At 56.7% G+C, this 12,231-nt stretch overlaps 1 protein-coding gene across 1 annotated transcript in view; it reads right to left on the bottom strand.

The window, feature by feature from the left end:
• Positions 1-11,361, bottom strand: part of SYT17 (synaptotagmin 17) — a 70,624-nt gene extending 59,263 nt beyond the window's left edge. Inside the window, exons 1-3 of the mRNA XM_062179977.1 lie at positions 11,204-11,361; positions 7,596-7,613; positions 6,816-6,964 (exon numbers count right to left, since the gene is read on the bottom strand). Coding sequence (XP_062035961.1) covers positions 6,816-6,964; positions 7,596-7,613; positions 11,204-11,218 — 182 coding nt within the window. The 5' untranslated portion in view covers positions 11,219-11,361. The remainder of the gene's footprint in view (positions 1-6,815; positions 6,965-7,595; positions 7,614-11,203) is intronic.
• Positions 11,362-12,231: the final 870 nt, after the last annotated feature.

The raw sequence follows: 12,231 nt of genomic DNA, 5'->3' as shown, positions 1-12,231 counted from the left end.
TTTGAGTAAGTGAAGACAGAGCCCTGTCAGGCTTCAGTCTGGAATGGACTGCGGGGTTGTTTACTGGCCTCCACACTCCAGCAAGCAGCTTTCGGCCAGGGTGTCCAGCTAAGTCACCTGTCACCGCGTCTTGAAAAGATGTAACATCTTTCAGAAATATCCCCATAACAGGTGTCACTCAAGGGTTCTTCTGAGTGGCAGGGCTGCAGCTGAGAATCAATGATTGGAGGATGGCGGCTCGATGCGAAGGAATGGCGGCCATGACTCAGTGCCCTCCCAGGGAAGCAGTGGGAGTGCGGACAGGGAATCCACCTTCCCCGGCTGCCGGAAACACGAATGAGCGCACACTGGCACTGTGTGGGGTAGAGCAGGTGCAACACATTGTGGCTGATATTCTTTATAACAGAGGCGGGCTTTAAGATCCCCCAATGCTCACACAGCCAGGGAAGGGTGCCAGGGAGGGGGAGAAAGGAGGAGAGGCTGTGGGCTGGGTCTCCCAGACTGCTCCCCCAACTGGACATTTAAACCTGCAGGGAAACTCATCCTGAAAAATGCAAGCTCAGAATCCTACGCGGTCTTCAGATGCCTTCTGTGTTCTTCCGAGCAAGGGCAGGGTCACAGCCAGGACAAGACCAGGTTTGCTGTCGGGCAGAAGTGAGACCTTTGCTGGCTCCCTGCTCCTCGCCTATTGGTGGTGGAGGCAGCCGGTGAGACGTGAGGGGCAGAAGTGGTAGGGAGACAGCGAGCGGCATGGGGTCACACTCTCTCCTCCAAGGGAGGCAGGACCACGGCGAGATGCCCCCTGCGCCCCACCCCTCTGCAGGGGCACCTTCCCAGCTGCCACACTTCACTACCAAGTCCCCCTGGCCTTCCCCAGGCGCCCGAGGGCCACTGTCATCCGGAGCTCCCAGACATGGGTCACGAAGCCTCCTGCGTGGCCACCAGGCCCCTGTCCCCCAGCTGTGCCAGCTCATGCTGTTCCTGTGCCGTTGCCCAACCTGGTTCCTTCCCATCACTCAGGTTCTGCTTCCGGGGCACCTGCGCAGAGAGGCCCCACCCCATCCCCATCGCCTCCTCCGTCGCCATCAGCCCCTCTCTGCGGCTGCTTGTCTTAACCCTCCACAATGCATATAACTCATCTTGGACTGCAGCTCGCTTCCCTTCTGCGGTTGACACTGAACCTTAGGAGTGTTCACCGCAGCGCACCTCAGCCCTAGCCTGCTGGGGGTGTTCCACATGTCTCTTGGTGGTGAATGAGTGAATGGACCCGCCCCATGGTTCTTGTCTATTTGGTGTCACAGTTGCCAGAGTGCAGGTCTTGCCCCTCCTCTCACACCAGCATATGGTTCTTATTGGTAGGATCTGCACCTACGATGATCAAAGGTACTAGGTGCTGAGTACCTACTATGTGCCGGGCAGGGTGTGAGCCATCTCATTCCAACCACCTCCACTCTACTCAAAGACGCTCAGTGGCAGCCCCAGGGTGGGTTAGGGGGGATGATGGGTAACCAAGCTGCACCTCTGTTGATACTTGCATAGAACCCCAACACTGCAAAACCCAGACAGTGAGTGCCACATTGCTGAGCTGGTGGCCCCTGCAAGACTTGCAGGAGCTCGGCACACAGTAGGGCCTCAACACATGCTTTAGGGTCCGTGCTGTGGCATGGCGGATAAAGCCACCGCCTGCAGTGCCGGCATCCCATATGGGCGCCGGTTCTAGTCCCAGCTGCTCCTCTTCCTTTCCAGCTCTATGCTGTGGCCTGGGAAAGCAGGAGAAGGTGGCCCAAGTCCTTGGGCCCCTGCACCCACATGGGAGACCTGGAAGAAGCTCCTGGCTCCTGGCTTCAGATCAGCACAGCTCTGGCCATTGTGGTCAACTGGGGAGTGAACCAGCAGATGGAAGACCTCTCTCTCTCTCTCTCTCTCTGTGCTCCTCCTCTCTCTGTGTAACTCTGACTTTCAAATAAATCTTTAAAAAATACACTTGCTGGACAAACCAAAGACTCAGCTTACTTCACTCTTCAAGGGTCTTTCTGGCATTGCCCCCTGCCAAAAAAAAAAAAAAACCCACACTGTTCCATCTCCCTGACCTTCTCCACCTGGCCTAGCCCAGCCATGGGAAGCTGGGGCCCATAAGCCATGAGCACAGGTGACCATCCAAAGGTGACACACAGCGCATACACAAAGGCCAGCTCGCCTGCCACATGCCAGTCCACAGAGGCAAGTCCCAGGGTCTAGGCTCAGAGGCCACAGTAGGAAGGAAGCTGCTAAGCCTGTGGCATTTCTACTCCTGCCTGTTTGATAACATGCAGCTGCCCACTTGGTAAATAAATCTGGAGAAAACACAAGCTGTACATTTGCTTTTTGACTGATGAATGTGCCTCTCTTTTACAGCTTTCTCTTACCATTTTGCATCATGTTGAATGCCAAAAATGGGTTGAGCCTGGAGTTCAAGGGAGACGTGGATCATCACGGAAAGCACGAAGGTCACATACAGCTGTTCAGGTTGTAGACTGCACAACCCTGGGTGGTAGTATTCAAATTGGCCACCATGTGACTGGTGCCACCTGCAGTTACCTGGCCCGAGGCCACTTCTCTGCAGGTGACAAAACAAAAACCCAACCCCTAGATCCCTGAAAAGGAAAGGATCCTCTACTTGCACAAAGCGGCAGCTGTCAAACCAAAACAGAGAGCCTGTGACCCTGGGGGCGAACAGGTACCTGACTCCGTTTTTCTCAGTGTCCAGCAGGAGTCTCCAGTGGCACGGAAGGAAATCCCAGGTCCTTCCTCGGGCATCCATGCTCTGACACTACTCCCCTCCCCTCCCCCTGAGCCTGCAGGTTTTCCACGGCCTGTGCACCTGCGGATTTACCCACCTGGGGCCCGTTCCCTCCTGTGGGTCACAGCACCCAAGCTGTCTCCTACAGGAGCCGGCCAGCTCTGGAGCCAAATCCACTGTCTGCTCTCGTGAACCAAGTGCTACTGACACAGCGCATCCACTCTTCTGCACATTACCCAAGGCTGCTGCCCTCTGACACCGCCCCAGCCAGCAGAGGTGACCAAAGCCACACGGCCCTTCACAGGAAATGCTCACTCGGCCCGCAGTCCACCAGCTTAGCTCAGGGGTTTCAGGGGAAGGTGACCTCGCCACGGTTCCCGGTGAGCAGGAAACCCAACATGATCCTAGGACCATTATCTCCAAGGCACAGTGATGGCGCCTAGTGCCAGGGACATGACCGCAGGCGGATGATGAGAGCCTTGCCTGGGTGTTTTGTTGTGAAGATGGTAAGATGTGAGCTTAGTGTTGCCCCATGCAGAGAGCAAGCTTAAGAATGAAGCTGGGGCCGGCGCTGTGGCACAGTCGGTTAACACCCTGGCCTGCAGTGCTGGCATCCCATATGGGCGCCGGTTCAAGACCTGCTGCTCCACTTCCCATCCAGCTCTCTGCTATGGCCTGGGAAAGCAGTAGAAGATGGCCCAGGTCCTTGGGCTCCTGCATCTGCATGGGAGACCTGGAAGAAACTCCTGGCTCCTGGCTTCAGATTGGCATAAATCTGGCCATTGTGGCCAACTGGGGAGTGAACCAGCAGATGGAAACCTCTCTCTGCCTCTCCTTCTTTCTCTGTGTAACTCTGACTTTCAAATAAATAAATAAATCTTAAAAAAAAAAAAGAATGAAGCAAATACAGAAGAAACAGAGGCACAGAGGCACAAGATATCATTTGAGCCCCCGGATCCAGCTATACCTGAAGTTTTCCCATAACAAGACTCAAGCAAAACTGTCGCCTATGTACACAGGGTGCAGATGGCTACTCTGGAGGGTAACTGGACTTGCAGACTTGCCTTATCTCCTAGACAAGATTCCAAATGCCCTGGGCGTGGTAACAGGACCCTATCTGGCTCTGTGCATGTCACAAGGCACTCGGTGTGTACTCGAGGAAAAACAGCAAAGAACTGAGACTACCTTCTCATTGGCTGATTGGCACTTTCAACATTCCATTTCAGCCTGTAGGTTGGTCAGCCAATCGACAACTGTTTGAGTAAACAAGACACACAAAAAGTTCCACCCTCAGGGAGCTGGCGTTCTTGTGAGCATGGTTTTAAAGACAGCACATGGGCTCAACCAACCTCTGCCACATGCGGTACTGACAAATGGTAATTCTCTTCCTTTTTTAAAAAAAGATGTATTTGTTTGTGTATTTGAAGGGCAGAGCAAGGGGGGGGGGGAGAGGGAGAGGGAGAGGGAAAGGGAGAGGGAGAGAGAGAGACAGATCTTCTATTCACTGGTTCACTCCCCAAATGACTGTGACAGCCAGGGCTGGGCCAGGCTGAAGCCAGGAGCTTCATCCTTGTGTTCCACTGGGTGGCAGGATCCTCAGTACTTGGGCCATCCTCTGCTGCCTTCCCAGGCACATTAGCAGGGAGCTGGACTGGAAGCAGAGCAGCCAGGACTCGAACCGGTGCCCACATGGGATGGCGGCGCTGCAAGCAGCTGTTTACCCTACTGCACAAGGTGGTCAGTCCCCACCTGACCCGCCTGCCTGCTATAGTCTGGCCATGTGTTCAACAAATCTAGCTCTGTTCAAAGAAACCAACCAACTAGAGCTCACTGCACCACAGCCGCAGCCCTGGTAATCAGCTCTTGGTCCATGAGTCGGTTTTACCAAATATCCCCAATCTCCATACACCTGTAGGAGTCAAGCTTCATCTGAGGAATAATGGAAGTGTTCCTTAACGCGGGCTTCTCATCCGGTTAATCTCTATTGCTACCAAGTAAAGAGAAAACGAATCTCACAGACTCCTTCCTGCTGCGCTAAGCGCCTTGCGTACACATCTCGTTTACTTTGTAACAATCCTATACATGCTTCTACTACTCCCACTTTACAGATGAGCCAACCGAGCCCAAACTAGGGTAAGCAGGATGCAGGGGTCCAGCTCGCTGAAGCACGCCCAGCCCTCCCTGCTTGCAGGTTCTGTGTCCGCAATCTCAGGTTGAAAACACTCCAAGGTAAAACATGCATCTGTAGTATGGATTTTGCTTCTTGGCATTATTTCCTAAACAAAACAGGCAAACAGCTATCCCCTTAGCATTCACACTGCACTGGGGATTCTAATGACCTGGGGGTGATGTGCGGTATACAGGAGCAAGTGCGTAGGTTCTAGGGAACATGACAGTTTAGGTAAGGGATCTGGGGATCGGCAGGGGCCCTAGAGTCAATCTCTCACAGACGCCAGGGGCAGAGTATCTGAGCAGAGGGGTGGGTAGTCGGTGTAGCCATTAAGATGCCACTTGGAATGTCCATTTCATATATTAGACAGCCTGGGTTCAAGTTCTGGCTCCACTCCCGAGTCTAGCTTCCTGCAAAGGCACACCTGGGGGGCAGCAGGTGAGGACTCAAGTACCTGCCACCCACATGGGAGAACTGGACGGACTTGGGGGCTCCTGGCTTTAGACTGGCCCAGCCCTGGCTGTTGCTGGCATTTGGGGAGTGACCTGGCAGGTAGAAGAGCTCTCCTCTCTGTCTCTCTCTCAAATAAAAAAATACATAAAAATTGTAAAAGTTCGTGGAAAATAGAATTCAAAGATAAAGTATATTCTGGTGCAAATTTTTAAAATCCACGCAGTTTCTGCCTGGCACACATTTCCCATGAACTTTTTGAGGATCCTCACACTTTTCCACACTCACACTCATTGAATCCCTCCAACAGCAACCCTATGAGACAAATACCATTCTTTTTATCATCCCATTTCACAGAGAGGACATAGAGGGACAGAGATCACACCACTTGTCCAAGGTCAATGACCCAGAAAATGGGAGTAGAAATTGGATCTGAACTCCCATAACCTGACCCTGATTCACTTTGCTATGGACACCCTGGATGCTTGCAGAAGCGAGAAGAGTGTGGCACAACCTCCGACTTAGAAGGAAAGACCTGGCACCAGAACTTCTGGAATCACAGCCCACGGGTTGAGCTGTGACAGCTCCAGCTGGGGGTGCTTCAGCCAAGAGAGATCGCACCCAGCGATTGCCAGTCCCTGCCCAGCCCCGGCCTGATGGGACTCTTCCCCCGGAACTCTGACCACATTCCTCTCCCAGCCGTGGAGAGATGGACCAGACACGTGGCTGAGAAGCTTCAAAGCTGCGTTCCCAAAATATCCGAGCGACTGGCAGATGGAGATGCTGTATGCAGGCGCGGGAGGAGAGCAAATTGGAAATAAAATGAAAGATGCCAAAGAGAACATAAACAGCGTTGGAGGCCAGGATGGAGCCGGGGGGTGCTTTCCTGCTCCCCTGCTTCTGAAGTTCTTGTGCAGACCAGCAAAAAAAAAAAAAAAAAAAAAAAAAGCCCTTGTTTGTTTGTTCATCCCACCCACCAGTCCAGGAACAAATATCCACTCAGCATCTAGCAGGTGCAGGCCACTGGTGATGCTGGCTTGGATGCAAACCCCTAGAATCTGGTCATCCCTTGCAGAAGCCTGATGCACACAGACCTCTCTGTCCACCTGAGATGATACCCAGTGTTGATTAAAGGTGCCCCTACAGGGCCACCACACGCAGCTCGCGTCCCTCAAGCCCCAACGTCAAACTATCGACGTTAGAATCTCCGCCACCAGCTGGTCTCACCAGCCTTGCCAAGCAACAAGAGGGCCACAGCTCACAGCCCCCACCTGCGGCAAGGATGCCCATGGCAACTCACCGTCCCCACCCTCGTCCACCAAATCCCGCCGCCGCCGCTGCCCAGGGGACCCCCCGACTCAGGGAGCACGCAGACCGGAAAGCGGTGGAGACGGGTCGTGGTGCAGTTTGACTTACAGCCAGGGCGGGGTCTGCGCGGGAAAAGGTCCCAGAATTTCCACTTCATCCTCACTTGACTGGCAGCAGCTGGACGCACAGCACTTCTCACAGCAGTGCCTGCAGGTCCACCTGCACAGCAGCAGATCAGAGATTCTGGAAAGAAAACCCTGAGGCCACGGGGGTGGGCGGGCGGGCAGTGGGGAGAGGAGGGAGAGAAGAGACAACACCCCAAATTACAAGCAGTCGACCCAGGCTGAGAGATGAAGACCCGCAGGAGGCGCGTCTCCGCGGCCGAACACTTAGAACAAAATGTTTTCCATGTCTATTTACCCACTGCAGGTACAAAGATGGCAAACACCAAGTCGCTGGAGCCGTTAATAGCAAGCAAAACATTTGCAGGTAATTTATAGTTTATGCGAGCCTCTCTCCCGCCATGTGGGTGGTTTATACAACAACAGGAGGGCTAGACAATATGTTCCCAAAACACAATGAATATTACTTTATCTTTTGGAAAGCAAGGAAAAAAAATTTTTTTAAAAAAATCTCACTGACATGACAGCAAACAGCGATAATCAGACAGGATAAGCCGGGGTGGGGAGGGTACCCTGTGCTACCAATGGGGGGGCTTTTCTTGAGGGCTTCCTTTCGGTAGAAAGAAATGGACCCTGTGCCATCATTGCCACCCAGTTATTGTCTAACGCTCCACACCCCCACGGCCCCCACGGAAGACCTCCAAATGACAGCCAGACATTGCTTAATTCAAAGCCCGGGCAGACCACCCCCCCTCCAGGAACCCACCTCGTTTAATGGCTCCAGCTGCCCTTTTAGAGATCGCGATGAGGCCGGGGGCGCAAGGGGGCGAAGGGGTTACAGAAAGAGAGAGACAAGACCAGTTTAGCAATATTCCAGCAACTCACAAAAGAAAAAAAAAAAAAAAAAGCCAGCAGCTTTTCACTTACCATCCTGCGAAGGGAGCTGACTTGCTAACAAGGTGTTGCTATTACCAAGGCTGCTGGTAGCTTCCCGGTTAACCAACACCGAGTAAATGGGAAACTTTAGCATCGCGATGTGCTTTGCACCGTATGCTGTTGTGAATCAGAGCGGGGGACACACAGTCGTGCTGTCCAACGCAGCCACACTTGAAGACGAGCCCAAGGCTTCCCCGACGGAGCCAGCCATGGGGCCACCCCAGAAGGACACAGTGAGGCAGCATCGCAGGCAGGCACGGACGCCATGGCCCCCCCACGGAGGCCCTACCTTCCCACTGCGCTCCAATGGGGATGGCGGGGAGTTTCACATGTCCACCCACAAGTGGGAGAAATCCAAAAGAAAGCCATGATGTAGGGCTCGTGAAGATGGGAGGGGGCCTCCTCCCTCCCCAACTCCTCCCCTCTTCCTCCTCCTCCTCTACAAAGCGTGCTGCAAGGCCCCCATCAACCAGGTAAGTTAGGAGTCCTGTCTCCTAGCTAGGACTCAGCCCTGTGGGACTATAACTCAGAGCTGGGAACCAGGAAGCCTGAGTACCATTGCATGTTAATGTTAATGTGGTTCCAACCTTGCTCCCTGCCTTTTTTTTTTTTTTTTTTTTTTTTTTTTTTTTTTTTTTTTGACAGGCAGAGTTAGACAGTGAGAGAGACAGAGAGAAAGGTCTTCCTTCCGTTGGTTCACCCCCTCAAATGGCCGCTACAGCCGGAACTACGCCGATCCAAAGCCAGGAGCCAGGTGCTTCATCCTGGTCTCCCACGCGGGTACAGGCGCCCAAGCACCTGAGCCATCCTCCACTGCCCTCTCGGGCCACAACAGAGAGCTGGACTGGAAGAGGAGCAACTGGGACAGAATCCGGCGCCCCAACCGGGACTAGAACCTGGGGTGCCGGCGCTGCAGGTGGAGGATTAGCCTAGTGAGCCGCGGCGCCGGCCGCTCCCTGCCTTTTAAACAAAGAAGGCAGACCGGAGCTGGGAGCCTTGGAGAAAACCACTTCCAGCTAGAATTTAATAAAGTGGCACGATTCCCACGGTGTATATTTTTCCAGTTGCCTTCTGCTTCTATCTCGTGATCCTGGTTTCCTATTATGGTCATAAAACATAAAGTTTCCTTTCCATATGAATTTTAAGTGGATAAAAAGGATCTATTTATAGAAAGCCATTGTATCAATATAGTACAGGTGGCACTCCAACGCCTAGTGGAAGGCACTGATCACCAACTCTGCAAAACCAAAACTCAAACCATACAGAGAACAAGACCTGGAAGCGGTGAGGGGCCTCACCTGGCGTCACCACCAGCCAACCAATCATGTGGCTCGGACAAGTGGGGGGCGGGGCGAGGGGGAAGCCTGAGCCTGGCTCACTTCTTCTTATGGAGGGAGCTGCTCCCTACCTACCTAAGCAGGTGTTGCTGGGGTGGGAGCCAACAGACAGCAATACTGCCCACATGCTACCCAGCTGCAAAGTAAAACACCCCCCCTCTCCTTGTGGTTTCATGAACACAGGGGGCTTGTCAAGGCCCCAGGGGAACCTGCCTGGCACCAGGTGTTGTCCCGGCAGGCAGAGCTGTGCACAAAACCGCCAGAGGCTATGTTCTCTCAGGGGCTCCATTAGAAAGTGCTTTGAAATGCTTAGGATGCCCTTTGAGGGCACGTCCACGGGCTTAACTGAGGGAAGCATTTCCTGGGCCTCAGGTGGTCAGAGGAGGACCTTCTACAACCACAAGGAACAGAGACAGGCCACTGCACGCCCCCACGGAGCACCCGCTTTCCGAACACCCAGGTTGATGACGAGTGTTGGGGGGCGAAGAGCCCTCCAAGGAGATGGAGAAGGAGAAGCAGCCTGCAGAGTCCTTCTTCACCCTGGGTGCCCCGGGCTCCTGCGCCGGACACTAATGGGGGAGAACTGGTTCAAGCCAGAAAGCAAGTGGGAGAAGAATGGACGTATTCTAAGCAGAGGTCGGGAAACCATGGCTCAAAGGCCAGAACCAGCCGCAGCCTCAAGCTAAGAATGACTGGCACATTTTTATATGGTTGAACCAAAAGAAGGTAAATATACTTCTCGATTCATGCCAAAGATATATATTGAAAAAATCAAATTGGTCTCCACAAATAAAGTTTTATTGGCACAGCCACGCCCACTCACAGACTCGCCTTTGTGGCTGCCTTCTTGCTACAGAGTGGCATTGTTGGACGGGATACCATGTGGGCCTGGGGGGAAAAAGTACTTTGTACTCAGCACCAGACAAAGTTGATACTTTGTTCTAGAAGGAGACCCAGCACCACTGGGCCATCCTCAAGCATCCTGCGTTTGAGGTCCCATCCTGACTGCCAAGCAGCTGTGTGCCCTTGGACAGGCAACTTGATTTCTCTGTGCTGCAGGTGGCCACTGAAAACCGGACATGCCCTCAAAATGCCCCTCTCTGACTGGATGGTGCAGGCAGAGGGGCAGAGGCTGTGCCGTCCGCACCTTGTGGGTAACCACCCAAATGTGCGTTGAGTGACGGTGGAAACTTTCAGCCCCCGGTGGGTGTCAGGAAATGGGAGCAGAAGAGACGTGGCCACTCCATGTAGGGGAGGCCACTGCAGGACTCTGGGCCAGCAGGGGAATGGGGAGGCTGCACCAGGTGGACAGAGCACCTTCCAGGCCCACAGGCTGCGGAGCCTGAGAACAAGATGAGGGGGTGTGGGAGTCCCCCGGGAGCCCCCGCTGTGGCCGAGGGGACAAGATGTGAGCACACGGGCACCCTGGACAGGTGGAGGAGTCGGGGGAGCCCCTGGCCTTCTCTGCCTGGCTGGGAGGAGCCAGCCCCAGAAAGCAGCAGCTCAACGGATCCGGGTGACCTTGGCGCTGACCTGTCGCCACTCCCCCCCCCCCTGGCACAGGAGAAAGGTCTCTAACCAAGCAGCTCGGCCTCCCCCAGTTTTTCCGCCCCAGGATTCCGGGGGAGCTCGCCTTCGCGCGCCCCCCACCCTGGGCACCCAGGGCCCGGGAAAGACGACGTCCTTGTCCCTTCTGGCCGGAACAGCAGCCTCGGGCTCGCTCCGCCGGCCAATTAGCCGGAGCCGTCACCACGGCAACCGCAGCTGGCGCGGCCCCTCCCCTGGGGTGGGGTGCCAGGGGGAGGGCGCGCGGGGAGGGGGAGAAAGTCTTCCCCACCCCCACTCGCTCCCCAGGCGGCGAGGGCGCGCGCGCCGAGTCCACCTAGGGCCCTCTAGCCTGGGGTCCGGGGGGGTCCCCAGCCTCTCCTCCCGGGGCGCACCGCCGCGGCTGCACAGGTTGCCTGCGCTGGGGCGCCCGTTTTCTCGAGGCAAGTTTGTGGGAGCCCGGCCGGGTGCCCTCCCTGGCGCGCGCTCGCAGCCCGAGGGGGCGCGGCACCCCCAGCCCACAGCCCGGACCTTGTCCCCCCAGCCTCAGCCTTACCTGGATGTACGCCATTTTCGCCCGCGCGCACTCACTCCGGCCCGGGCATGGCGCCGCCACGGCCACTTTGCCCTCGCCAACGCGGGAGGGGGGAGAAGGCAAAGGGGGAAAGGAAGAAGGAGGCAGCCGGGTGGCCCCAGACGTGACTGGCGTGGCTGATGAGCGGCGCCCGCCCCTCCGCCGGGCGCCCCGTCCTTGCCTTTCCCTGCGTTCCGGCTCCCGGAGTCGGGGCTGCCTCGCCGGCTCGCAGATCCGGGGCGCCCAGGGCCCCCGCCTCGGCCTCCCTCGCCGTCCCGCGCTCCCCCGCCCCGAGGCGCTCCCCAGGCTGGGAAAAGGGCCGGGGCGCCTGGGCAGGGAGCCTCGGGCGGCCGCGGGGACTGCAGCGACCCCGGCGCAGGCGGGGCCGGAGACGCTGGGGCCCGGGCGCGCGGGAGGCGGGGGAGGGACCGGGGCTGGGGCCGGGGACGGGGGTGGGAGGGGACGGTGCACGGGTCAGCCCATCTGGCCGGCCAGGGCGCCTCCAGACAGCAGAGACCCTGAGAGTAGGGGGGCGGGGATGTGAAGCCGCAGAGGGGCACCGTCCCCCGCCGTGGCGTCTGGGGCTGGGAGGGTCTTCCCCATCCAATCCTCTCCCCAAACCGGGTTTGGGAAAACTTTATTCCCGCGCCACCCGTCGCGCCTAGAACGGTGGCGGCGAGCTGCGGCAGAGACTCCGGGACCTGAGTCCGGAGCTGCGGTGGGCGTAGGGCGCCTCCGGGGGTGGGACTCCGCGGCCGGGGAGAGCCGAGCGCCCCTTCGCCCTAAACCTGCCGGAGTTGCGACCTGGACGCAACAGGTCCAGCCTGGGGCGGCCCGGCAGCGCCACCCAGCGTCCAAGCCCAGCCTCGTGCCAAGTCCGCCCGCGGGCAGCTGGTGGCCGGCGAGGGCCGTGCGCCCTGGGGCGTGTCCAGCGCGCACCCAGCCACCCGCCCTCCCGCCCGCGTGGCCGCAGCGCCCAGCACCCGAGGGCCTCCCAGCCCAAGGCCGCA

The sequence above is a fragment of the Lepus europaeus genome, chromosome 21, assembly GCF_033115175.1.
Source record: "Lepus europaeus isolate LE1 chromosome 21, mLepTim1.pri, whole genome shotgun sequence".
Taxonomy (NCBI): Eukaryota; Metazoa; Chordata; class Mammalia; order Lagomorpha; family Leporidae; genus Lepus; species Lepus europaeus.
The sequence above is the reverse complement of the archived record's forward strand: the minus strand, read 5'-3'. Positions and strand labels throughout refer to the sequence as shown.